Here is a 23593-nt window from a genome sequence, read left to right on the forward strand (position 1 = left end):
TAGGGTAGAGCTCGGAATGAGAGATAAGCGATGAATAATCCATATTTACGCTTTAATATATCTATATATTAGTTTGTTTCTAGTGCACGTAGATGATACAATGGCCTCCCGCGGAGGCTGCTGGCCAGGGCCCCGCCCACCGGATGTTGACGGCGTCGCCTAGCAACGAGAAATGGCGGAGCCGGATAGCGGGGTCGGCGGGTAAGCCGGGTCCGGGGGCCGTACGTCCGGAGCGGCCCCCAAGGTTCCCCCTCGCATACCCCCCTGTGTCCCCCAGGGCGCCCCTTTCCCTCTCGCTCCTCTCTTCCCGCCTAGGCCCCTTCCATCCCCGCTCTCTGGGAGGTTCCCGCCTCCCCGGCCATCCCACCCCCTGCGCGCCCCTTCTCCCTCCTCACCGTCCCTTTTTCTGCTCCCGTACCCTCCCTCTTTCCCCAGGCTCCAGGCGCTCGGTTCCCGAAAACCCGGGACCACTCGCCCGGATGTAACCATAGCAACCATTACGCTTGGCAGCCTCCGCTGTGGAGCCTGCGCAAGCGTCTCTGCGAGGCCGGGGTCCTCCGGTGCTGCCCCTGCGGTGACCCCGAGAGCGGGAAAACAGCCCTGCTCTCCCTCTCTCCTAGAGGGTTGATTCCCTTCCACTCCCAGCCTGGGAGGTCCCCGTGGTCAGGCAGCACCTGGACCGATGTCCTGAGCCCAGGGAGCTGGCAGTATTCCACCATCACTTAAAAGCATGAACAATGTTTTAAAGAATGTGCCCTTCACCCGAGACTCCTCTGTATTGTCTTATTTTCTTTAAGGGTGGATCTGATCTGGGAATACTTACACGGAAAAAAGTCCAGGTTACATTAATTGAAAAGTCTAGCCTGACCTGTGGTGGCACAGTGGATAAAGCGTCGACCTAGAAATGCTGAGGTCGCCGGTTCGAAACCCTGGGCTTGCCTGGTCAAGGCACATATGGGAGTTGATGCTTTCAGCTCCTCCCCCCCTTCTCTCTGTCTCTCCTCTCTCTGTCTCTCTCTCTCTCCTCTCTAAAATGAATAAAATAAAATAAAAAGACATAGGAACAACAGATAGAGAGTGACCCAGAGACAGACAGAGACTCAGAGCGATGGGTCTAGAGATAGAAACCCAGAACAGGGCAGAGAAGCTCAGAGAAACAGAAATAGACAGAAAAGTCTAAATGCCAAACAGTATTCAGAACGGTCTCCAAGTTAGGATGCATGCCGGACTGTTTAAATGCACACACCCTGGAACCTCTGACTGTTACCCCTGATTACCTTGAGAAGGAGAGGACTAGTCACCAGGGATTTTATTTTATTTTATTTAACAGAGACAGAGAGAGAGTCAGAGAGAGGGATAGATGGGAACAGACAGACAGGAACAGAGAGAGATGAGAAGCACCAATTATTAGTTTTTCGTTGCGAGGCCTTAGTTGTTCATTGATTGCTTTCTCATATGTGCCTTGACCACAGGCCTTCAGCAGACCGAGTAACCCCTTGCTCGAGCCAGCGACCTTGGGTCAAGCTGGTGAGCTTTTGCTCAAACCAGATGAGCCCGCGCTCAAGCTGGCGACCTCGGGGTCTCGAACCTGTGTCGTCTGCATCCCAATCCGACACTCTATCCACTGCACCACCGCCTGGTCAGGCGTCACCAGGGATTTTTGTCTACTTCTGTTTTAGTTTGGCTTTTTTTTTTTAAATGAGCTTGTATTTTTAATAAGAGAAGAAAAAACAGAACAATTTGAAGGCTGTAAATCAGACCTACTCATACTAGCCAACTCAGAGTTGCCAGAGCACTTGTCCTTTTCTCTGCAATTTCCTTACTTTGTATTGCTTTCTTCTAGTTCCATCGCAGACACAAATATATTTAAGGTGACTTTTTTGGTGTATCCCGGCCTGTGCTGTTCCTCTGATATTTCTTTTCTTCTTCTTCTTTTCCAAGTGAGAGGAAGGGAGATAGACAGGCTCCCACATGCGCCCAACCAGGATCTACCTGGCAACCCCAACCTGGGGCCAATGCTCTGCCCATCTGGGGCCATGCTCGCAACTGAGCTGTTTTTGTTGCCTGACGCCAAGACTCCACGAAACCATCCTCAGCACCTGAGGCCGATGTGCTCAAACCAATTGAGCCATGGCTACAAGGGGGGAAGAGAGAGAGAGAAGAAAGAAAGGAAGGAAGGAAGGAAGGAAGGAAGGAAGGAAGGAAGGAAGGAAGGAAGGAAGGAAGGAAGGAAGGAAGGAAGGGGAGAGGAGAGGGGAGGGGAGGGGAGGGGAGGGGAGGGGAGGAGAGGAGAGGAGAGGAGAGGAGAGGAGAGGAGAGGAGAGGAGAGGGTGAGGGGTGGAGAAGCAGATGGTAGCTTAGGAGAGGAGAGGAGAGGAGAGGGTGAGGGGTGGAGAAGCAGATGGTAGCTTCTCCTGTGTGCCTACAAGAGGGGAAGAGAGAGAGAGAAGAAAGAAAGGAAGAAAGGAAAAAAGGAAGGAAGGGGAGGGGAGGGGAGGGGAGGGTGAGGGATGGAGAAGCAGATGGTAGCTTCTCCTGTGTGCCCAGACTGAGAATTGAACCTGGGACATCCACACACTGGGCCAATGCTCTACCACTGAGCCATCCAGCCAGGGCCTCTAATGTTTCAATAGTTGCATTTTTCATTCATTTATTCATGAAGCCACTCTTTCGGGGCACTCCCAACAAAGGACAGGCACAATCTAGTGCTGGGGTTAGTGACAAACATGATGATGAACAAGTCAGTAAGTAGATATAAAGACACTGGGGAGGTGATCAATGCCAGGGGAAAGAATGCTATTATATGAAACCATTACATTGCTTCTTTGCAACCAGGTCTCATGTGAAAGAAGATGCAACTTCCAATGGGGAGGAGGACCATAATACCAGAGGCGACAGGGTAACTTTCCCCTTGGAATGAATTGGTCTGGGCTTGTGTTTCCTAGGAATTACAGAGAGTTAGGACATGCTCCAGAAAAGTGTACATTGCCCGAGAACAGACTTCATTCAGTTGCAGAGAACCTTAGTTTCCTTATACCCATTGCAAAGTGTTGGTGGCCAGACAGAAATGCCAGGGACACCATGCCCTTTGATTTCCCTGAGTTGTTCAGAATTCATTTTCTGTGACGTAGGATGAAAAGTAATGACAACAACCAAAAAAAAAAAAATAGGGCACAGATACATTAAAGCATAGAACACTCTTAGTGACACTCAGAATTATGCAGGTGTAGGGGTATAACTACACTATTAATAAAGCCTCACCAGACCCCTAACACTTTGTTTCCTAATTTTATTTTCCTGCCACACGGCCACAGGTATCAACAACAGAGAAGAGCAGCGAACAGAAAAATGAAGAAGCTGTTCATACTACAGAGAATTTAGAGAGGGAGGTCACAACCCTTGGGGAAGTCACACCAGAAGGGGAAGTCGCACTGGAAGGGGAAGTCGCACCCAACAGGGAGATTGCACCTGAAGAGGGAATTGAAAACCTTGGGGAGACTGAAAACGAGGAGGAAGCAGAAATGGAAGAAGAGGAGGAATTGGAATTTGGAGAGGAATGGGAATCTGATATGGAAATCGTGTCCCCTGAAGGGAAAGTCAGTTCTATAGATGTGACTTATTCAGACATCAGTCCTGTGGAAGTGGCTCAAGAGGAAGGTGACTTCACATCCCCTTATGAAAGAGCCAGTCTTAGGAACAGAGAGCTCCTCCATCCATCGGCATCCAGAGAGGTAGGTGGCATCTCCAAAGAGTCCTCCGAGCAGGCATCAGGCTCACCTGAGCAAGTGAGCCAAGATGCCCCTGGGGACAGTTGGCTCTGTGAGTAGCCCTGAGGTCTGTCTCATGCAAGTGTGTTACTACCCATGTAAGGAACTTAGGGTACACCTCAAATACCCATTGCAATCCCTGTTAGAAATTGCTTAGCAAACACTGGTCTCAATGCCAAGGTTGTGAACACTCCGTGTGAGGGCTCTAGGTTTCTGTTCTCTGAGCAGCTTATTCCATGAGACTCTCCACGATGATGGAAGTGCCCTTTACTTGCTCTGTCCAATGTGGTAGCCATTTGTCATGTGCAGCTACAGAACACTCAAAATGTGACCAGGGAGACAGAGGAATTACTGTGGTGCCCTTACCCCCACAAGGATAGTCTGTGCCACATGCCTCCTCACTCTGTTCAAGCCCTTCACATTAGGTGAGCTCACCTGCTGGCTTCAGGTTTAAATTGTTCTGAAAGGGAAGCAATAGGCAGGGTGGGGCAGGAAGAGAGCACACTGCACACTGCATCAACTCTGGGAGGGGCACCGCTATGCCCTTGTCAGTACTATCTCAGGGAATTCTGACAACAACTCTGTGAAGTGAGAACTAGCATTATTCCCATTGCACAGATAAAGAAACACGGGTGAAGGGACCTCTTAGCCTGGTGTCATGCAGCTGTGGTGGCAAATGGTCGTTCTTGCTCCAAAGCTACTGTTCTGAACCATGAAGAAATGATATCTCCCTGCCTCATGGAACTTAAAAGAGTTCATAACTTTGGAGAATAACACAATTTGATATTTAATGGGCCCTAATTAGGCTTTATGATTATAAGTGGCAAATACATGATCAAGACCACTTTTAAGAATTTGACAACAACCCTGGCTGGGTAACTCAGCTGGTTAGAGCATCATCTTCATACACCAAGGTTGCCAGGATTGATCCCCAGTCAGGGCACACACAGGAATCCACCAAGGAATTCATAAATAAATGAAACAAAAAAAATCTCTATTTCTCTCTCTCTCCCCCCCCCCCTCTAAAATCAATGAATAAATGAAAAAAAAATTGACAACATCAAAACAGTGTCTTCACCTCCTAAGATGATTTGAAGTGTAGGTTGCCATGGAGCCCTAAGCCCAATTTCCATCCTTGGGCCTAGTTTCTAGAAAATTCACTGAGAGTTTCCAAAGGTAATCAACCAGAAAACAGAGACAAACCTGAAGAGAGAACCCTATTTCCTTGCCCCCCACCCCCTGCCAGCTGGTGCCAGATGTGTAGAAGAAGTGGGAATTGTGGAATGCAAGCTGCTCTGTCCAGTGGTGTGCATGGGCACCTCACTGACTTCTTTTTTTTTTTTTTTTTTCATTTTTCTGAAGCTGGAAACAGGGAGAGACAGTCAGACAGACTCCCGCATGCGCCCGACCAGGATCCACCCAGCACGCCCACCAGGGGGCGATGCTCTGCCCATCCTGGGCGTCGCCATGTTGTGACCAGAGCCACTCTAGCGCCTGAGGCAGAGGTCACAGAGCCATCCCCAGCGCCTGGGCCATCTTTGCTCCAATGGAGCCTTGGCTGCGGGAGGGGAAGAGAGAGACAGAGAGGAAAGCGCGGCGGAGGGGTGGAGAAGCAAATGGGCGCTTCTCCTGTGTGCCCTGGCCGGGAATCGAACCCGGGTCCTCCACACGCTAGGCCGACGCTCTACCACTGAGCCAACCGGCCAGGGCTCACTGACTTCTCATCAGGATAACCCCTTTCTGGACAACCCAGAGGTGGGCGTTTGACTCCAGGTCCCCTTTGATGTCACTGAGCCTCCGGGTGCCTCAGATATCATTTCTAGAGTCAATATCATCTGAGGAAGTACAATTAGGAAGTGTGTTCACTGGGGGCTGAGACAGCCCGACTTTGAACTTGTTCTTGGCTGGCTGTGCAAATTCAGGCAAGGTCTTTAGCTTCTGTGGGGCTGATTCTCCTCCAGGTGAGAGAAACACCCTCCCAGGGTGGTTGTGCAAGGTCACTGTTGTTACTAGTATTAGCCAGTTTATCATCAGCAATAATTATTGTCAACAATAATATATGCAAGAGTTTCTTTTACAACTAAAAGGGAGCCAGGTGTTTTTATTGAGAGACAATATTTTCTTATCAAAATGTCCCTAATGTGAATGATTTGAAAGAAAAGAAACAGCCCTCTTGGGAGACCAATGCCGAGGCTGAGGCTTTCCAGTATGCTTTTAGAAAGAGGATGCTCAGAGGATGCTTACTGTCCTCAGGGAATCAGCATTCAGAGGAAGGAAACTCACACACAACGCTGCCGTTCCTCAGCATTTGCAGATCTCAGCAGGCAGACTGCTCCTGAGTCCCCTGTCAGAGTGAGGAGTAGATGCTTTCCATTGTGACCATTTGCAAAAGACACGTAATCTTTCCATCCAAATGCTTTTCTATTCCTTCAATAATTATGTTGAAGGTTGAGCACGGTAATGAATTGAATCCAATACCTTCTCTGTCCTGAATGCTCATGGGTTCAGGCTTCGTTGTTCTTGCTCTAGAAAACATCTGGTGAAGACCTCCAGGAGAAGGCCTCTCCTTTGGGGGCACAGCAGCCCCTGAGCCCAAGCCTGAGGAGCTCTGTCACATCCTTGGATGAGCTGTCTCCAACCATGGAGCCAGGTACCACGGCCCTTTACAGCAAGATAAGCCTCTCCTCAGCCCCTTCTGCACCAGGAACACCACACCATTACCCAATTTCCTGCTTGGCTCTGACCCTGAAGATAAAAACATTATTAACAGATAAGGATAACATTCATGGAGCATTGACTCCCTTGTCTCATTTCATCTTTACAGTAACCAGTGAGGTGGGAACTGCCCTCCATTAAGACCCTGAGTCATTAAATAACTTCAATGAGTGCGTGGCAGAACTGGAGACCCAGCAATGCCCCAACCCCCAGCCCTGAACACCATCTCTCACAGTCACCAGTCTCAGACTGGAACTCAGCAAGGGCCCCTGAATGTGGGTGTGTCTGCTGTTTCAAAGGCCTTCCCCTCTGCCCTGTTCTTTTTACTTGGTCCACAACACTGCGACCCGGGAAAGCAGATGAGGACCCTACTGACTGAACATGACACAAGCGTGTCACTCATGAGTGACATGAAGGCACACGCATCTAGACAAGCTAAACTCAGAACAGGCTGTCTCCAGCTCAGGGGGGTGGAGAAGCTGGAACCACAGCCTCACTGATATTCCATTTCTTTTCCATCCTATCAGCTGTTTCTGTTTAAAAAAATAAATCCATCTAACCCATCAGTAAAAAGCCAACTTTCTCTTCACTATTTATGTATGTGACCCTTTCTACAGGGCATGTTGAATTGGTGAATAGAAGGTTCATGAACAGAAGAGACTGTAAATAGTGCTCTGACCCTCAACCCACTGGGGAGCTTTTTTTCTAATTTCCCTTACATGGCACAAAGCTGGGCATTGGCTTTGCCTTCCAACTAGCTCTACTAACTCCTCAGTGACATTCTTGTCCCCTCAGGGGTCCCCCTAGAGGAGTCCCTGCCCTCCTTCCTGGATGGGCTCCAGCCGTTGAACATGTCCGAGGAGCGGGTCACGGAGAGAGTGGAGTCTGAGGGCAGTGACGAGGCAGAAGCCGTGTCCCAGCTGCCGGTCTTGGATCCAAACCATGTAAGGAAGTCCTCCCAGTTCTGCTCAGAGGAAGAACGACTTAGAGACAATCCTTTACCTGCCATTTAGGCCTCTTTCTGCCCTGCGTCTCCACGGGCCACTCCCATCACCCAAACACTGTGCCCCCACATCACCTGTTCACGGAACAGTTAGTCTGCGTGGTTCTGGCCTGCATATGCTTTGTAAAGCATACCCTCTTTTTAGGTTCATATACCCAAAAGCTGCCTTTCTCAGCCTGGGCTCTGCTGACATTTGGAACCAGGTTGTTGGTTGTGGTGGGGGCATCTTGGGAAGGCAGGTCTTGATGGGATGAAGCCACCTGGAAAGCCTGTGCTCAGGTCCTGCAGAAAGGACGGCAGTGGCTCTGAGGAAGGGGCTGAGTGCCCATCTGGTGCCAGTGCCCCCCTGGCCCTGCAGGAAAACCAGGACCACCACCCAGCTTGCCCTGTCCTTCGGCCAAAACACCACTCAGGTCTCCAGTACTGAGGAAGAGACCTCTCTTGCTGTTATTTTGTGGCTTCCAGAGTAAGGGTCTGGGGCAGAAGTGGTGAGCACCCAGCCTGGAAGTCATTCCAGTCTCCCCTACTTCCCCACCTCCAGGGAGAACAACTTAGGTGAAGCCAGGATGGGACAGAAAACTAACCCAGTGCACTGCCCTCGTTTCAGCCCCTGAGTCTAAAGTTCCAAGCTGCCCTGAAGAGCTACCTGAACCGGCAGATAGAGAAGCTGAAGCTGGAGATCCAGGAGCTGGTGCGTGTGCCCGCCTGTCCCGCCTGCCTGCTGTGCGCCCGTGGCCTCTGATGTGTCTCTCTCTGCGCAGGGTGTGGCCACCAAGCAAAGCCAAGTCCAGCGGCAGGAGCTGGGGGTGGAACTCTATGGGGTCCAGCAGCACCTGGCCCGCCTGCAGAGGCAGCTGGAGAAGAGCCACGACCGCCACTCCAGCGCCGCGTGCACTCGGCGGCGGAAGGAGGAGGAGCTGCGAGCCATGCGCGTGCTATACACCGAGACCTGTGAGGCCGCCAAGGAGGAGCACAGAAAGCGTGAGTGGCTTTGAATCCCGTGGTGTCCCCCCACCCTGTGTCATCGCATCTCCGAGGGGGTCCTCCTCACGTATCGTGTCCCCGCGTACCATTACTACCCCAAGGGCCATCCCCGTGTGCCATCGCAGGGCATAGAGAAAAGCACATCCTGGAGGGGTTCCCAGACTTTAGAAAAGGAATGCAGGCATCTCCGAAAAGGCACCTACTTAGCTCCCACATCAGGAGGCACAGAGTCCGAAGCAGATAAGGCAAGTGGGCGAGTGGACGCAGAGCCCCACTGGGCATGTCCAGAGGCAGGGACAAGCGGGAACCAGGGCAAAAGCAGGTGGGAACACTTAGTGAAGCCAATCCACAGCACAGGGCCATGCCTGTGAGTCCGCCACCGATTTAAGGAAACCGGATGGCTTCAGCCTGGATCAGACAGCAGGACTATGCCTCCCTGCACACACTGTTGCTGCTAAAGTGACACTCTGCCCAGAGTGGTGAGTTGCAGTGAACAGTGACTTCCTCAGACCCACAAATTATTCTAGTCTGTGCTTTTTTATGTTTCCAATGTTATCAGCTCTGTATTTCTATTATAATGGGGGAGATGGCCTAACAGAATCCGGAAGAGAAGGGAGGTACATCTGTCCCAGCCAGTGGCTGGGGAGAAACGTTTTGAACCCTGAGAACTGCAGGAGAGTTTTCCCCACTGACGGTGTTGAGGCCTGTGCTCACTTACCAGACACCTCTCTCTTGACTACTACCAAAGTAACCGAAAATACCAGAGAGAAGCACAGGGCGTTCACGCTAAACCAATAGAGCCGCGTCCTGCAGATGTAATAGATTTTAGAACAACCTGAAAAAGGGCACAGCCTCTACGCCAGCCTCCATGTGCCCCAGGGAGTGCCCACCAGTGCCCTGCAGAGTGTGGGTGGGCTTCTGGAAAGATCCAGGCATCTCTGCAACTTTGTGTCCTTTCTGGAGGTCGCCAGGAAGCAGGAGCAGAAGCTGCCTGCCAAGGAGGGTTCCAGCTAAGAGCACTGTTTCTCCTTCCCCAGCCCTACCCACCGGTGCTGCCACTACTCTATCCCTCTGGTCAACAGAGGGCTTTGACACTGGACAATGTCCATGATTGCCTGCCTCACCTGGGAAGGAGGTGAAGCCCACCAGTCACTAAACCTTCACATCAAAATGTGAATCAGTAGCAGCAGTCCCCACGGACAAGAGGAGGTGGGACTGGTCAGACAGCAGACACCTCCACAGACGGACCAGATTCTGGAAAACACAGAGCCTGAGGGTACACCAGTTGGCCCCCTGCAAAAGATTTTAAAGGGCAGCTCATCTGTCAAATGAGACCAAAGGGAAAGATACTTGGAATTTAAAAAATAATCATCAACTGAAAAAAAGGCACTGAATAGTCAAATCAATAGTGCTAAAAACTGAACATGTAAACTAAAAAGCCAGTTTGAAGAATTCTCCCCAGAATTCAGGGCAACACCCTGAGTGATGTACGTTTTGAGAGAGAGAAAAAAGATGTGGTCGGCAGATCTAGGAATGTCAATATTCATCAGCTAGACATTCCAGAAGATTAGGGGCACTAACTAATGCCATCAGAGGACAACGTTCTTGTTAGTTCAAGGAAGACGAGACTTCAGATGTAAAGACACTTGGAGGGCCACACAGGTAGCAGAATTAACAAGTGTGCCCAGGTATAGCTGGTGACATCTTTAAATTCCAAAGGTAAAGGGGAGAAATGCTATAGGATCATAGGCAGGACAAAACTTTCTATGTCATTCAACCCTCCGTGGGTGAAAAATTTGGGAAGCGCTTCTCAGGCTCATTTTATAATGCCTAGAATAGTCCTTACTGCAAAAGCTGGCCACATACAAACATAGAAAACTATAAAACAGTCTCATGTAGAGGAGGTCCACAAGTCCTAACTAAAATATTAGCAAATATTAAATACTTGTTCAGCAGCAAAAGATTTAAGTTCATGAATATCTGAGAAAGAAAAACACCCCTTCATCAGGAAAAGCTTACTTCTGGGAATATTTGAAATTTAGAAACCGAATTTAATAAATTACATTAATCAATTAAAGGAGAGAGAAAATGTTTTCTGGGAGGATGCCAAGTGGGTGTTTGATTAAAAAACAACAACAACATTGTGCACTCTAAACTGGGATAGAAGGAAAGGTTTCGATAAGTATTTATCAGGAACTAGCAAGGAAGCTGAACTCCAAGGAGAGCACTGGAGATATTAGAACCAGGAGAGGGGAGTGACCCTTTTGGCAATGGGAGAAACAGGAGAAAGAAGGGACCGTTGGGAAATGCAGTGATGAAACTCTCATTCTCTACCAATGAAATGATTGTTTGCCTAGAAGATTGAAGATCACTGATGATGGGGTTGGGGAGCTAATAGGAACAGCAAGAAGTCAGTAAAGTAGACGATTAACCAGGTGTCTAGTCTCCTTCCATCCCATAACATCTAGGGATTATGGTTTTGTGAACAACTCATCCACAACAGCTGTAACCACCGTAAAATGTTTGGGAATAAATCTCACAGGTGAGCCTGTCTGAAGAGCAGCACAATTTTACTAAAGAACATGAAACAAAAAAGGAGCAACCACCTCGCAGGATGGGAAGACACACCATACACAATGTCATTTCTCTCCAAATTTCCAGTTAAAATCTATAGTGGGACAGTTCTGGGTGAACTCAGATTAATTAACATAGTTATTTATTTATTTATGTTCAAGAAGTAATAATTCAAAATGCAAGCACTTTGGAGTGAAAAGTCTCCTGGCCTCTCCCCCTCTATCCTCCATAGGGCACCAAGTATTACTGGTTCTCATGTATTCTTTTAAAGGTATTTTTGCACATAAAAGCAAAGTTCCAAGGATGTTTCTTTTTCCCCTCTAACTTTTACACAGCAGCTTCGCACTATACCCATGGCTCTATTCTTTGCTTTTTTTTTTTTTTTCACTTATCAACATGTGCTGGAGTTTACTCCGTAGCCACACATAAGAGCTCCACATTCTTGGCAAATTGACTTGAAAGTTCACTTGGAAAACTAAATGCACATGAACATTCAAGGAAATGTGTGAAAAGGAAGGCTAATGAAGGACAATTGTTCTATCAGGTATCGAAACACAGTACCAATCTATCTCAATAACAAACAGACAGACAGATTGATGGTGGCTAGCAGAGAGTCCTGGGAAAACACTGCTGTCAATGTGGCCATTATAAATTATATAAACATAAACAGGTTGCATTTTTAAATCACTGAAAATGTTTGATCTTTTGGCAACCTGAAAATAAATGTTTAGACTTTCTGTGTCACACTATACAAAAAATAAGTTCCAGGTACAGTGGAGACTTAGGGAAATCACAAGGCCATTGAGAGAGTGTGTCAGATAATACTTTACATATTCTCAAGGTGAGGAAGGTCTTTGTAAGCAGCACACAAAGTATGGAGGCCAGACAGGAGGAGTTTGACAGGTTTGATTACACAAAAATATAAAACTTACTTTTCAGGAAGCATGTAAAATTAAAAGGTAAACACATTTGTGACCACATCCACATTTTCTGTTTCGGTTTTCCATTGCCATGTAACAAATTGCCACAAACCTATCCACCGGTACATCTTCCCCAGTTTGTGGGTCAGAAGCCCAGCATGGCAGGTCGGGTCTCTGCTTGGGGCATTGCAAAGCCTAACCCAAGTGTTCTTGTGAGGCAAACTGGGGAAAACCCACCTGCAGACTTGTTCACGTCCTTGGTGGAATTCAGCTCCTTGTGGCTGTAGGATTGAGGTCCTGCTTCCTCACTGGCTGTCAGTGGGGGGCTGCTCTCAACCCATACCCCTCACCATGTGGCCTCCTCCACTTTCAAACCAGCAATGGAGAACTTGCCCCTCATTGCATCCCATTCACTCTGAGAATCTTTCTCACCTCCTCTTCTGCCACCAGCTGGAGAAAACTCTCCATGTTTAAAGACTCACCTGCTTAGGTCAGGCCCACCTGATAATTTCCCTTCTGCTACACAAGGGAACATAATCACAGGAGTAACACCAAGGGCAAAGATTATGGGAGCCACTTAAAAATTCTGCCCCACCCACCCCCTCCTCCACAAAGAGGTGTTAGAGACCAATCAGAAGAATGGCCAAGAACATGAGCAGGCCCTTCAGAGAGGGACAGGGGCAGCTGGTCTTAACAATGCTGGCCTGGCCTCCTTGCTTTCTCCCCAGTGGCGGCTTTGCAAACCGAGATGGAGAACCTGGCTCTGAACCTCTTCTACATGCAGAACATAGACCAGGACATGCAGGATGACATCTGCGTAATGAAGCAGGTCGTGAAGAAGTCAGAGGTGGAGCAGGTGCAGGCTGAGCTGGACAAGAAGAAGCAGGTACTCTGCAAATCTGAGGCATGGGGACTCCCTCCTTAAACCAGTGTTCCTGAGGGCACCCAGGTATGCCTCTTGTGTGAACACCACAGCCCAGAGAGGCCATGGCCAGTCTTGGCGCCACCTGGTCGGGTTAAGCATTGGGTCCCTGAGAGGCCGACATGTGGTCTCATTTCCCAGGACCTACACGTAGACCGGCTCACCACCCAAGCCAACCAGCTGGAAAAACAGATTGCCCTGTATGAGGCTCAGTCCTGCGCCCAGGCTGAGGACACCCGGATGCTCAGGAAAGTCGTGAGTGAGGTAAGAGTGGCCCCCACGGTGCTTGACTGCAGAAGCACCCACTTAGCGCCCTCCACACGGTGCCCACAGTGCCCACAGTGCCCACATGCCTGTTGAATGAATAACTTTGCTGTGGGTCCCCGTCAGCATTTCAGAGCCTCTGGCTGACCCGTGTGGGGATGAAATAGGTACCAATATCCGGCCAGTGTGGTTATTCCTCCTATAGCTAGACAGACTGAGGGGCCTCTGGGAAATGAGACACCATGTCCTGCTGGCTGGGCAGACCCTTAGCCACAGTGCAGCTCTCTGGGGAGGGCTGAGACCTCTGTAACATTCCTCAACCCTGGGCAGTGCCCACATCTCTACTCCATGTGGAGTAAAAGTGGGGATGGACCCTATGCAAGACGAAATTCGGTGGCCAACATTGGACACCGAAGTTGCTGTAACTTTTCTATTTTAATCTGTGAATCACCATCAGCATCTCTGCGCAGGGACACAGGAAGGAGAGGAAAAGAGCTTGGACAAGCACACCTAGGTCCACAGACACACCTGGGTTCACACCTGGGTCCACAGCCCTCTCCCACCCAGAAATATACTTAATCTAGCTGTTTTCCATTCAGACCCTCAGGAAAAAAAAAACGTTTTAGTTAGCAAAGCAATTCTTTAGTTTATCTGAAAAATGAATTTAGAGGACCAGCCAAAACTTGTTCTGGAAGAGGTGCATGAAGGGTGCCTGACCATCCCAGACTGATCCCCACTGAGGGCTCTCCTGAGACATGGGGCTTTCTGTGCTGAAACTGGAGAGTCCTGGACAGACTGAGATGGTAAGTCACCTCAGCAGTGCCCAAGAGGCTAAAATAATGTGTTACTGGGTCAGGGGCAGACGGGTAGGCCATAGGAACCCATGCGAGCCCAGCAGCAAGCAAATATTTATGCAAAAATGTAGTAGATTGTAAATCCTGGAAAATGAGTGACTTATACACCCGGTGGGGTTGGGACCTGTGGTTAATCACTGGCGGGGGGGGGGGGGGCAGTTAGACTTTTTCCTCATACCAGACACTAAAATAAATTCCAGATGGGATCAAGAATTTAAATGGGGGAAATGTACCAGAAGAAACTGAAATAAAAATATTTATAAAGTCTTGGACTGGAGAGGTCTTCCTAAACAGAAACTATAAAGGAAAAGATGAGGAGGATGAACCTAGCTCCCGTGGATTGGGGACGGCACCAACCAAGCAGGAGACCTAGGCATGCCGGGGGATACCTGCATGAGGGTCGGTGCCCGAGTCCCCACCTGCTCAAGGGTCACCTGTGAATATTTGCTGACGTGGATACCCATTCACAATATGCTAATTCTTAATACTAAGTTACACAGCAACAGGGAACATGACTACACACACAGAGGAAGATAGCACCAGGGTATTAGAAATGGTCAACTCTAAGAGGGGGTAATTTTATATTTTTATTATAATCATAATTTTATATGATTATAGGTAATTTTATATTTCCTTTTTGCCTACTTGCATAGTCTAATTTGCATAAAATAAACACTTTTTTTTTTTCAACAAGCAGGGTATTTATAATATTTAAAGACTAATTTCAACCAAGATCTGTACATTTCAGCCTGCACCTTGGTCATTGTGGCTCACCCCCACACCTGGGGTCAGGGTGGGGCAGGTGTCTATCAATATCAGCCCTCAGCCTCCTCTTCCCCTGCCATCGAGCCCAGGCGGCCCTGAGTAAAGGCTCACATAGGGATTTGACAAACCTTTTTTATTTTAATTGATTGATTTGAGAGAGAGAGGGAGAGAGAGGAAAGCATTCCTTTGTTGTTTCACTTAGTTGTGCATTCACTGGTAGCTTCCTGTATGTGCCCTGGCCAGGGATCAAACCCCCAACCTTGGTGTTTTGGGAGAACGCTCTAACCCATCAAGCTAACTGTCCAGGACTCAGATGGGGGTTCGACAAGACTTTAGAGCCACGTTGAATTTCATGTTTGTCCTTTGGCTAGAGCACGATAAAAATAAGGCAGGGTGACAGGGAAAGAAGATGTCCCGGGGAGGTCAGGGCTCTCCAAAATTCTCTCTGGGGCTCTGACCTAACTAAATGAGACCGGAATCCATCCCCGCCCAGGCATGTGCAGAAATAGATGCCATCAACATGGAGAAAAAGCGGATTCTTCAGCAATGGGCCACCAGCCTGGTGGGCATGAAGCATCGGGACGAGGCTCACAGGACCATCCAGGACACGCTCAGGTATGGCTGCCCAGGAGGGCCTCCGGCTGTGTTTCTACGGCCCATAGTGGAGGGAACAGGGCTCAGGACACCAGGCAGGGCCAGGGCGAGTGGTCATAGATCAGCAGGCACCATGAGAAGTATGGACTGTGGAAGTAGGGGGTGGCCTACCTCATCCCAGGTGAGCAGGCCTCCTGGGACAAAGGAGGCACCTGCAGCCCCCACTTCCGTCCTGAAATCTCCCGTATTGTTCACCAACATGTCAGTGTTTCTTAACTCCTTTCAAACTCTCCGCAGCCTGGGGAACAGCCAGTCTTTCATGCTCAGATTTCCTAGGAGGATTAAGGAGAAACAGGGAGAAAGAAAGAGGTGTTTATCCTCAGGAGATAAGGTGTCCCTTTGATTTGAAGTCTTACCACCTGAGTGCAGAAACTCGGTCCACCCTGATTGTTCTGCCCTGGGCTATGTTCCAGCCAAAATCCTGTTTAATCTCTGCACCTCGAGGGTGAAGAAAGAAGTCCCTCTGTCATTTCTTGCTGGGGTGGACTCCAGATGTTGGAGATGGGGGCTCCAGGTCCAGCACTGCCTTTATTCCCTAAACTGTCCAGGTGATGGGGACCCAGATGTGATAACCCAGTGACATACCACTTACTTGCTCAGCTTTTACTTGGTCTCTGCTTCTGGAGCCAGCACAGAGCCTGTTGCTAACAAGAAACAAACTGCAGGCTCCAGGCAGCCCCTCTGTGGACCCCCGTTGTCCAGCGTTCAGTGCCCCTAGGACTTAACTTGAGTGTTTCCCACAACCCTCCTCCTAGCCTAGTCCCAGGCTATTCCTACAGAGAGCACCCATTAGAAGCGTGTCCTCAGACGAAGAGATGTGGGTGAGGAGGCTGGGATTTCTCTCATGACACATGTCTCATCCCTCCTTCCCTCTTGGGGAGGCCAAATGACCATCCCTCCACCAGGATCCCGAGGCTGGTGGGCATGGCACTTTGATCCGGCCCTGGCTACCCAGGGAATCTTCACAATGTCAAGAACAAAGTCACATCAGACTGGGTTCCAGCCATGGTGGATAGTCATGATGGGGACTGCAGGGAACCAACGGAAAAGCCGTGCATTCAAAGAAAATAGGTCATTTTTATATGAAACTTTCCAAAACCAACCAGAAAATACAAAAACTGCTGTGCTTACGTGGGGGACATCCTCTAAATTACATCCTCTCACAGATAGGGCCCCACAAGACCCGCCTGCACCCTGCTCCCTGCCTGTCTGGCTTCCAGAGCGGCCCCTGCATCCTCAGACGGCCCAGCCCCTCAGGACACTGTCCTGACCTCTCCAGTTTTCTGTTTCGATGATTTTCTGTCCGTAGCTGCCAATCAAGGGAGTTGTGTTTTTTTTTTAATAAATAAATCTCCATTTTAATGGGGTGACATCAACAAATCAGGGTACATATATTCAAAACATCTCTAGGTTATCTTGTCAAGGGAGTTTTTTTTGGTTTTTTTTGTTGTTTTTTTTTTCATTTTAGGAGGGGGAGAGAGAGAGAGAGAGAGAGAAGGGGGAGGAGCAGGAAGCATCAACTCCCATATGTGCCTTGACCGGGCAAGCCAGGGTTTTGAACCGGCAACCTCAGTGTTTCCAGGTTGACGGTTTATCCACTGCGCCACCACAGGTCAGGCTCAAGGGAGTTCTTAAGTGTTTGCTTTTATAAAATAATTTTTTAATCAAGGATAAGTGGTCACATTACAGGAAAATTGAAAACCCAAGGAAGGGCCTTTAAAATACCACTGTCTCCTTTTGGGACAATGCCACTTTATCAGCATTTGGGGCACTTGGAGGCATGTGGAGGAAGGTAGGTATGAGTCCAGCAGGGAGGACAACTGAGGGTAAAAAGGGAAAAAAAAGTCTCATCCACAAAGAGCCAAATTTCGTTATCCAGATCTGTGCTTCTTAACGTGACGTCTGTTCACAGGTGCTTCTGTGGCCAGTGTGCTGAGGGGAAACAGTAAAAGTCGCAGTGACAGCCACAGAGGTCAGGGGCACGCATCTCAAATGCTGTTAGCCTCAGTATTCACATCTTTAAACTGGGACAAATCTCCCTTTCTAGAATTCATCACCGTGACTACAAGAGACAGGCAGATGACCGACTCTGTGTGTCAGCTTCCTTCCCCTTGCTCACCCATTATCGTAATCTTTTTTTTTTTTTTTTTTTTTTTTTTCATTTTTTTTTTTTTTTATGAAGCTGGAAATGGGGAGAGACAGTCAGACAGACTCCCGCATGCGCCCGACCGGGATCCACCCGGACGCCCACCATGGGGCGACGCTCTGCCCACCAGGGGGCGATGCTCTGCCCATCCTGGGCGTCGCCATATTGCGACCAGAGCCACTCTAGCGCCTGAGGCAGAGGCCACAGAGCCATCCCCAGCACCCGGGCCATCTTTGCTCCAATGGAGCCTTGGCTGCGGGAGGGGAAGAGAGAGACAGAGAGGAAAGTGCGGCGGAGGGGTGGAGAAGCAAATGGGCGCTTCTCCTGTGTGCCCTGGCCGGGAATCGAACCCGGGTCCTCCGCACGCTAGGCCGACGCTCTACCGCTGAGCCAACCGGCCAGGGCCATCATCGTAATCTTAAAACAGTTTTAGAACTTGGACTTGACGTGGGTGGTAGTTCTATCAATGTGTCAGAAAGTGATAGTCAAGACTTGGCTACTATTAAGTATGGGTTTCTCCACTCAGCGACTGTATCCTGGGCCCTAATGCCCGGCTTTGCTCTTGTTTTGGCAGCGAGTGCCAGCACCAGCTGAGGTCCCTTGACAGCGAGATTGAAACCTACAAGAAGTCCATTGTGAAGGAGGAAGAGAAGAACGAGAAGCTGGCAAGCATCCTGAACCAGGTGAAGACAGAGGCCAGCCTGATGCAGAAGCTGACCACGCAGTGCCTGGCCAAGCAGGAGGCGCTGCAGGACCAGTTCAACACCTACCAGCTGGCCCTGCAGGACACAGAGGACGCACTGGGCAAGGCTAATGTGGTATGGCCCTGTTCCCCCCACCCTGCTTCTCCATGGCAGGGCAGCCTCCGTGGCCCCCTTAGTAGGGCTCACCCTGTGACTCTTCCTTTCCAGGAATATATGGCAGTCATGGGCGAATTGCAGATGACCCACCAGGCCATCGGACACGAGCTGGACCTGAGGAGGAGGCTGGATGCCTCCATCCTGGAGAAGCTGCAGGAGCACACGACCTCCAACAAGATGACCAAGTACTTCCATCAGCTCATCCTGAAGCTGCAGAAGGAGAAGACCAATCTGGTACGCCCTCTCCCACTGTGGCCGCGAGGGGCCTGAGACAGCAGAATTGGGGCCTGGCTCCCAGAGTACACGCCACCGCAGAACCCTTGTGGTTGGATCCTCAACGGGTCTGTCTGCTTTTCACTTTTTCTAACTGCAAAGCCGTGCATTTTTACTATAGAAAACCTGGACATGCAGAAAAGCAGGAAGAGAAAAACAAGGCGGCCATAATCCTGCCATCCAGGGACAGTCCTTCTAAGACATTGGTATATTTCCTCTGGAAAGGTTGCTAAACACAGGCGCTTGACCACGTTCCACCAAATAAATGCCCACACGGAAAGACACGTGGACACACACATGTTCACACCCCCATGCACAGGGGAGCAAACAGACATGAACACACATGAGCCCATGAACACACACAGGTACTCACACCTTAATCTGGGACTCATGTATCAGTGTTAAGTCCCTTTTAGTCCATCCATTTTTCATTAATTTTACTTAAGTACAACACAGAAGTGCAGAAATGATAAGTGTAGGAATCGAATTTTTCACTGTGTATGTGATATTTTATGAATCATAGTCAACATTTTCCTTCAATATGCTTTGAAAACTTACATTTTTAATTTTTCTAGCACCTTTCATCATCGACTCTATGCACTGTGGCAACATTCTCTGGTTAGACACAGGATGTTCTAGGTCTTAGATGCTGTTACCAACCCAGCACTGAAGGTGTGTGCTCTCGGTCCTCAGCTGCATCTGAAGGGGAGTCGCAGTGGCAGAAACCCTGGGTCACAGGGTAGGAGTGTGTGAAATAGGTTTCAGAACTTCCAAGCCTCTGCCTTGCTAAGGTTTGGCCTGGAAGTCCTGAATGGGATGTGGCCTACCCCCCATCCTATGAGCTCTCTCTTCATCTCCTGGGGTCTTGTTTCCCTCTGTACTGTGGTCCCAGGTCCCTGTGTCCTTGGAAAAGAAGTTATTTACTTGAATTGTTTCTCCTTTTCCTGGGGGGAGTGTCCCCCCCAGTGGACCCCATGGAGGCCGCTGCATCCTGCACAGGCAGGGCCTCCTCCAGCCCCCACTTAGGTCTCAGGAGGACAGGAGGGTCCCATCCAGCCTCCCGGATCTATGGAGCAGCCACCACATGAACATGTGCCACCCAGGCCAACTGGTGGGGCTCACCTGTCCCCCTAGAAGGGCAGGGCTGCTATTTACGGGGTGGCCAGCAGTAGCTGCCTCAGCACTCCCAAGTACCGAGAAGGAAAGCAGCTGTTCTGGCTGTGCCAAGGAAGTGGGGGACACGAGGCTGGAGCCAAGCCTACACATAACTGGAGCTCCTTGAGATGTCCTGGTAGACATTGGGGGTCCTGCCAGTCCATTCTCTGGGAATTGGAGGCAAGACCACCAGCTGGGAGTAAAAGTGGTGGCGCTGGGTGCACTGGAGAAGCTAAAGAGTATGGTGGGTGTGAAGTAACCAATCGGGCCCTGCTTTGGCACCTCCAAGGCCAGTCTCCAGATCCCCAGGCCGCCAGCCCTACCCTGTCCCCAGGGACCCACAAAGTTCATGCATGTAGTACCATCAATTTCCAGAAGAGGGCAGCAAAGAGTGCTCTGAAACCCTGGGGCTAGGCTACTGGCAGGCAGGGTGGGGTGTGTCTGGGATGAGGAGCTGGGGTCCAGAGAGAAGATGGGCACCGGCCAGTGGTGAAGTCTAGACAGTTCATTCAGGAGCAGTACTGATGTTCTGGGAGGCCAGGCTATCTCAAGAACAACAGCGTGGGAGTGGAGCAGTGGGGAGGCCAGGGTGTTCTGGCTGGTGACTGGGTGCTCAGTGCCAGGGTAGAGAGGAAGGCGGGGTATTGTGAAGACCCCAGAATGGGCTGGTGATCTCTGACGATCTTGTTAATGTAAGGGACAGGCTCAGAGGTGTTACTGGAGGGTACTGGTGCCTTGAGATGCTAGGAGCTTCTGCCCCGGGTGGGTACGGTCTGGCTTTAAAACCTAGAAATGGCAGGTGTCCTGTAAACCTACCCCTGGTGACCAGTCAGAGGGTGCATGTAAGACAGAGCCAGCTGAGGTCACTGGGAGGAGCCTAGGTGACCAGGAGGTGGGGGGGGGGGGGTCAGGGAGTTGAGAGCCATGGGTGGTAAGAGAGCTGAGGCTTCATGTGGGCAGCAAAGGCTAAGGGCCTGGCTGGTAAGGACAAGGAAGAGCCATGGCCCCCAGAAAAGGACCTGTTCCCAGAGTGAGCTACCTTCTTGCCTCTCACAAATACCTTTGTGATAAACCATGTGCCACAGGAGGGGACCCGAGTGCATCTGTCTTCTGAAAGCCCAAGGAGAAGGTGGGCTGGGCTGGTCAGAACCTCAGGACAGTGGGCAGACCCTGCAATGCCCTCAGCTGCTGTACTCTGGGTCGCAGCCCCTGCCTCTAGAACCAAAGATGGACAGGAGACCCAGGGTCACCCACACCACAGTAGGACCTTATCTTTGCAGAACTGTGTCCAGCTTTTTAGTAAAATGGAGGAACATTTGTCCCACAAACTAGAAACCATGAACTGTTTGCCACAGGTTTGTTTAGAGCGGGAACACTGGTAACAGATTGCTGACTCGGAGGGCCGACACCTTGGCCACTGGCCACTGAGGCTCTCCGTTAACATTGGAGCACAGACGAGGTGTGCCCAGCAACAGCTGTGACCCGCACCCAAGACTACACTGCTCATAAAAACTAGGGGACCAGGGACGTGCAGACACTCCAGTACTTTCAGCCTTTTGTATGCTGTAGTGCATTTTCGCCAATGAAATAAAAGTTGGTTTTGCATCTTGTTTGCATAATTGAACAACTTTCTTTGACTTGTCATTTGCTTTTCTGATGTTCTTGTTTAATTAAAAAAAAATCAAATGCTTCTTTTTTTTAATCGCTTAATATTCATTTTGAAATATCCCCTAATTTTTGTGAGCAGTGTATATTAGAAATACAACAGGGCATTGCATGACCATCAGAAATGATATGACAAGAATATAAGACAGGACTTATATTCTAATATTATAACAAATTAGAAAAGGGCTTACAAACCTATGTGTAGAGTGTGCTTTTATTTGGGGGGTTATATAGAAAGGCTTGGAAGGAGGGACAGATTCTAGGTGGTGGTGGTGGCCAACCCTGTGGCAAGATTATGGGCGATTTTCTCCTCTGTATTGATATATTTCCACATAGTGTGTGTTACTATTTGTTTAACAAGAAACAATGATGTTCCCTTTCTTTGCTGTGAGAAATCATCAGGGTCCTGGAGAAGGACAGCAACCTGCTCTCCCAAAGAGCTATAAAATTTCTTCAGACGACCAACAAAACAGCAGGTCAGCGGCCCCTCCACAGCTTCCCAGGAGAGTCCAGCGTTCCGACGGTGTTTCCTTTTGCTGACTCAGGTGACACATCTTTCCAAAATTGATGGTGACATTGCTCAGACGACGCTGGAAATCACAATCACCTCCTGCCGTCTGAACATGCACCAGAGGACGCTGGCTGAGCTGGAGAAGGAGGTGAAGAGAGCCAACGGCCTCACCAGCAACAGCAGAAGTGAGATCTGCAGGCGCACAACGCTCATTGAGAGGAAGCAGGGCCTCATCAACTTCCTCAACAAGCAGTTGGAACAGATGGTCTCTGAGCTGGGGGTACGAGTCTGGGCCAGTGGGGGCACCCCTTTGCTGATAGGTGCACCTGGCCATGTCAGGAACATCTTACGGTTAAAAATGAACCAATGTTGAATACAGTCCCTACTTCCCCAACCGTCTCACAGGTTGTGCGAGATGCTCTAAGCCAGGGGCCAGCAAGCCTTCCACTGTCCAGGGCCAGAGAATCAATATTTCAGACACTGAGGAGCAGACCACTTGTCCCTGTGTTGTGGTAGAGGAATAGGTGTGGCTGTGTCCAATAACACTTTATTTGCAGCCACTGAAATGTGAATCTCATATAACTTTCACCTGGCATGAAATCTTCCTTTGATGTTTTGTGCAGCCTATGGACCATGCAGAGACAGGCAGCAGGTGGATTTAGACCTGCTGACTGCAGCTCTAAGTGAAGTAGTCTCATGAGTTTGAGGCTTGAAGTCCTATAGGTGATCCAAGTGCTCCTAACCTGAGGACCCCAACACGGACACCAAGCCCCAGAGTAGAATGAGCAGCAAACTCTTAGGTCGGCCCTGGGTATCTGAGAGCCCTCTCAAAGCCACACCCGAATGGATTTGAGGGAATAAAGCCTCTGACCGTGACACTCTGCTGTTAAGACAATTTGTCGGCCCTGGCCGGTTGGCTCAGCGGTAGAGCGTCGGCCTGGCGTGCGGGGGACCCGGGTTCGATTCCCAGCCAGGGCACATAGGAGAAGCGCCCATTTGCTTCTCCACCCCCACCCCCTCCTTCCTCTCTGTCTCTCTCTTCCCCTCCCGCAGCCAAGGCTCCATTGGAGCAAAGATGGCCCGGGCGCTGGGGATGGCTCCTTGGCCTCTGCCCCAGGCGCTAGAGTGGCTCTGGTCACGGCAGAGTGACGCCCCGGAGGGGCAGAGCATCGCCCCCTGGTGGACAGAGCTTCGCCCCTGGTGGGCGTGCCGGGTGGATCCTGGTCGGGCGCATGCGGGAGTCTGTCTGACTGTCTTTCCCCGTTTCCAGCTTCAGAAAAATACAAAAAAAAAAAAAAGACAATTTGTCAAGCCCCTTTGGGTAAAGAAGGCCCTGCCAACCCTGTCCCTGTCCCCACAAAGCTGTGGCATGGCGGGGCCATGCCAGTCATGGGACACAGGGACTACAGACTCCGTGAGACCCGTATCTTCCACAGCGGTTCAAGGGCATGCAGGCCTGGGTGCAGGCCTTCTGAGTAAATACCCTCCCCAATCCTGGTGCGGGTGCAAGATCTCAGGGGTCTGGCCCCCTGCAGCCCACCCAGAAAGCAGACCTTTGCCT

The 23593-nt window shown here is 50.0% G+C and overlaps 1 protein-coding gene across 1 annotated transcript in view; it reads left to right on the forward strand.

Moving 5' to 3' along the window:
- CCDC40 (coiled-coil domain 40 molecular ruler complex subunit) overlaps positions 1–23593 on the forward strand; it is a 33302-nt gene that overhangs the window by 426 nt on the left and 9283 nt on the right. The window contains exons 2-14 of the mRNA XM_066381465.1: positions 73–201; positions 2836–2899; positions 3315–3731; positions 6297–6417; positions 7278–7426; positions 8093–8176; positions 8247–8466; positions 12692–12849; positions 13027–13149; positions 15262–15383; positions 18143–18386; positions 18480–18662; positions 22067–22312. Of these exons, the coding sequence (XP_066237562.1) occupies positions 173–201; positions 2836–2899; positions 3315–3731; positions 6297–6417; positions 7278–7426; positions 8093–8176; positions 8247–8466; positions 12692–12849; positions 13027–13149; positions 15262–15383; positions 18143–18386; positions 18480–18662; positions 22067–22312 (2160 nt within the window). The 5' untranslated portion in view covers positions 73–172. The remainder of the gene's footprint in view (positions 1–72; positions 202–2835; positions 2900–3314; positions 3732–6296; positions 6418–7277; positions 7427–8092; positions 8177–8246; positions 8467–12691; positions 12850–13026; positions 13150–15261; positions 15384–18142; positions 18387–18479; positions 18663–22066; positions 22313–23593) is intronic.

Source organism: Saccopteryx leptura, chromosome 4, assembly GCF_036850995.1.
Source record: "Saccopteryx leptura isolate mSacLep1 chromosome 4, mSacLep1_pri_phased_curated, whole genome shotgun sequence".
In the NCBI taxonomy this organism is placed as follows: Eukaryota; Metazoa; Chordata; class Mammalia; order Chiroptera; family Emballonuridae; genus Saccopteryx; species Saccopteryx leptura.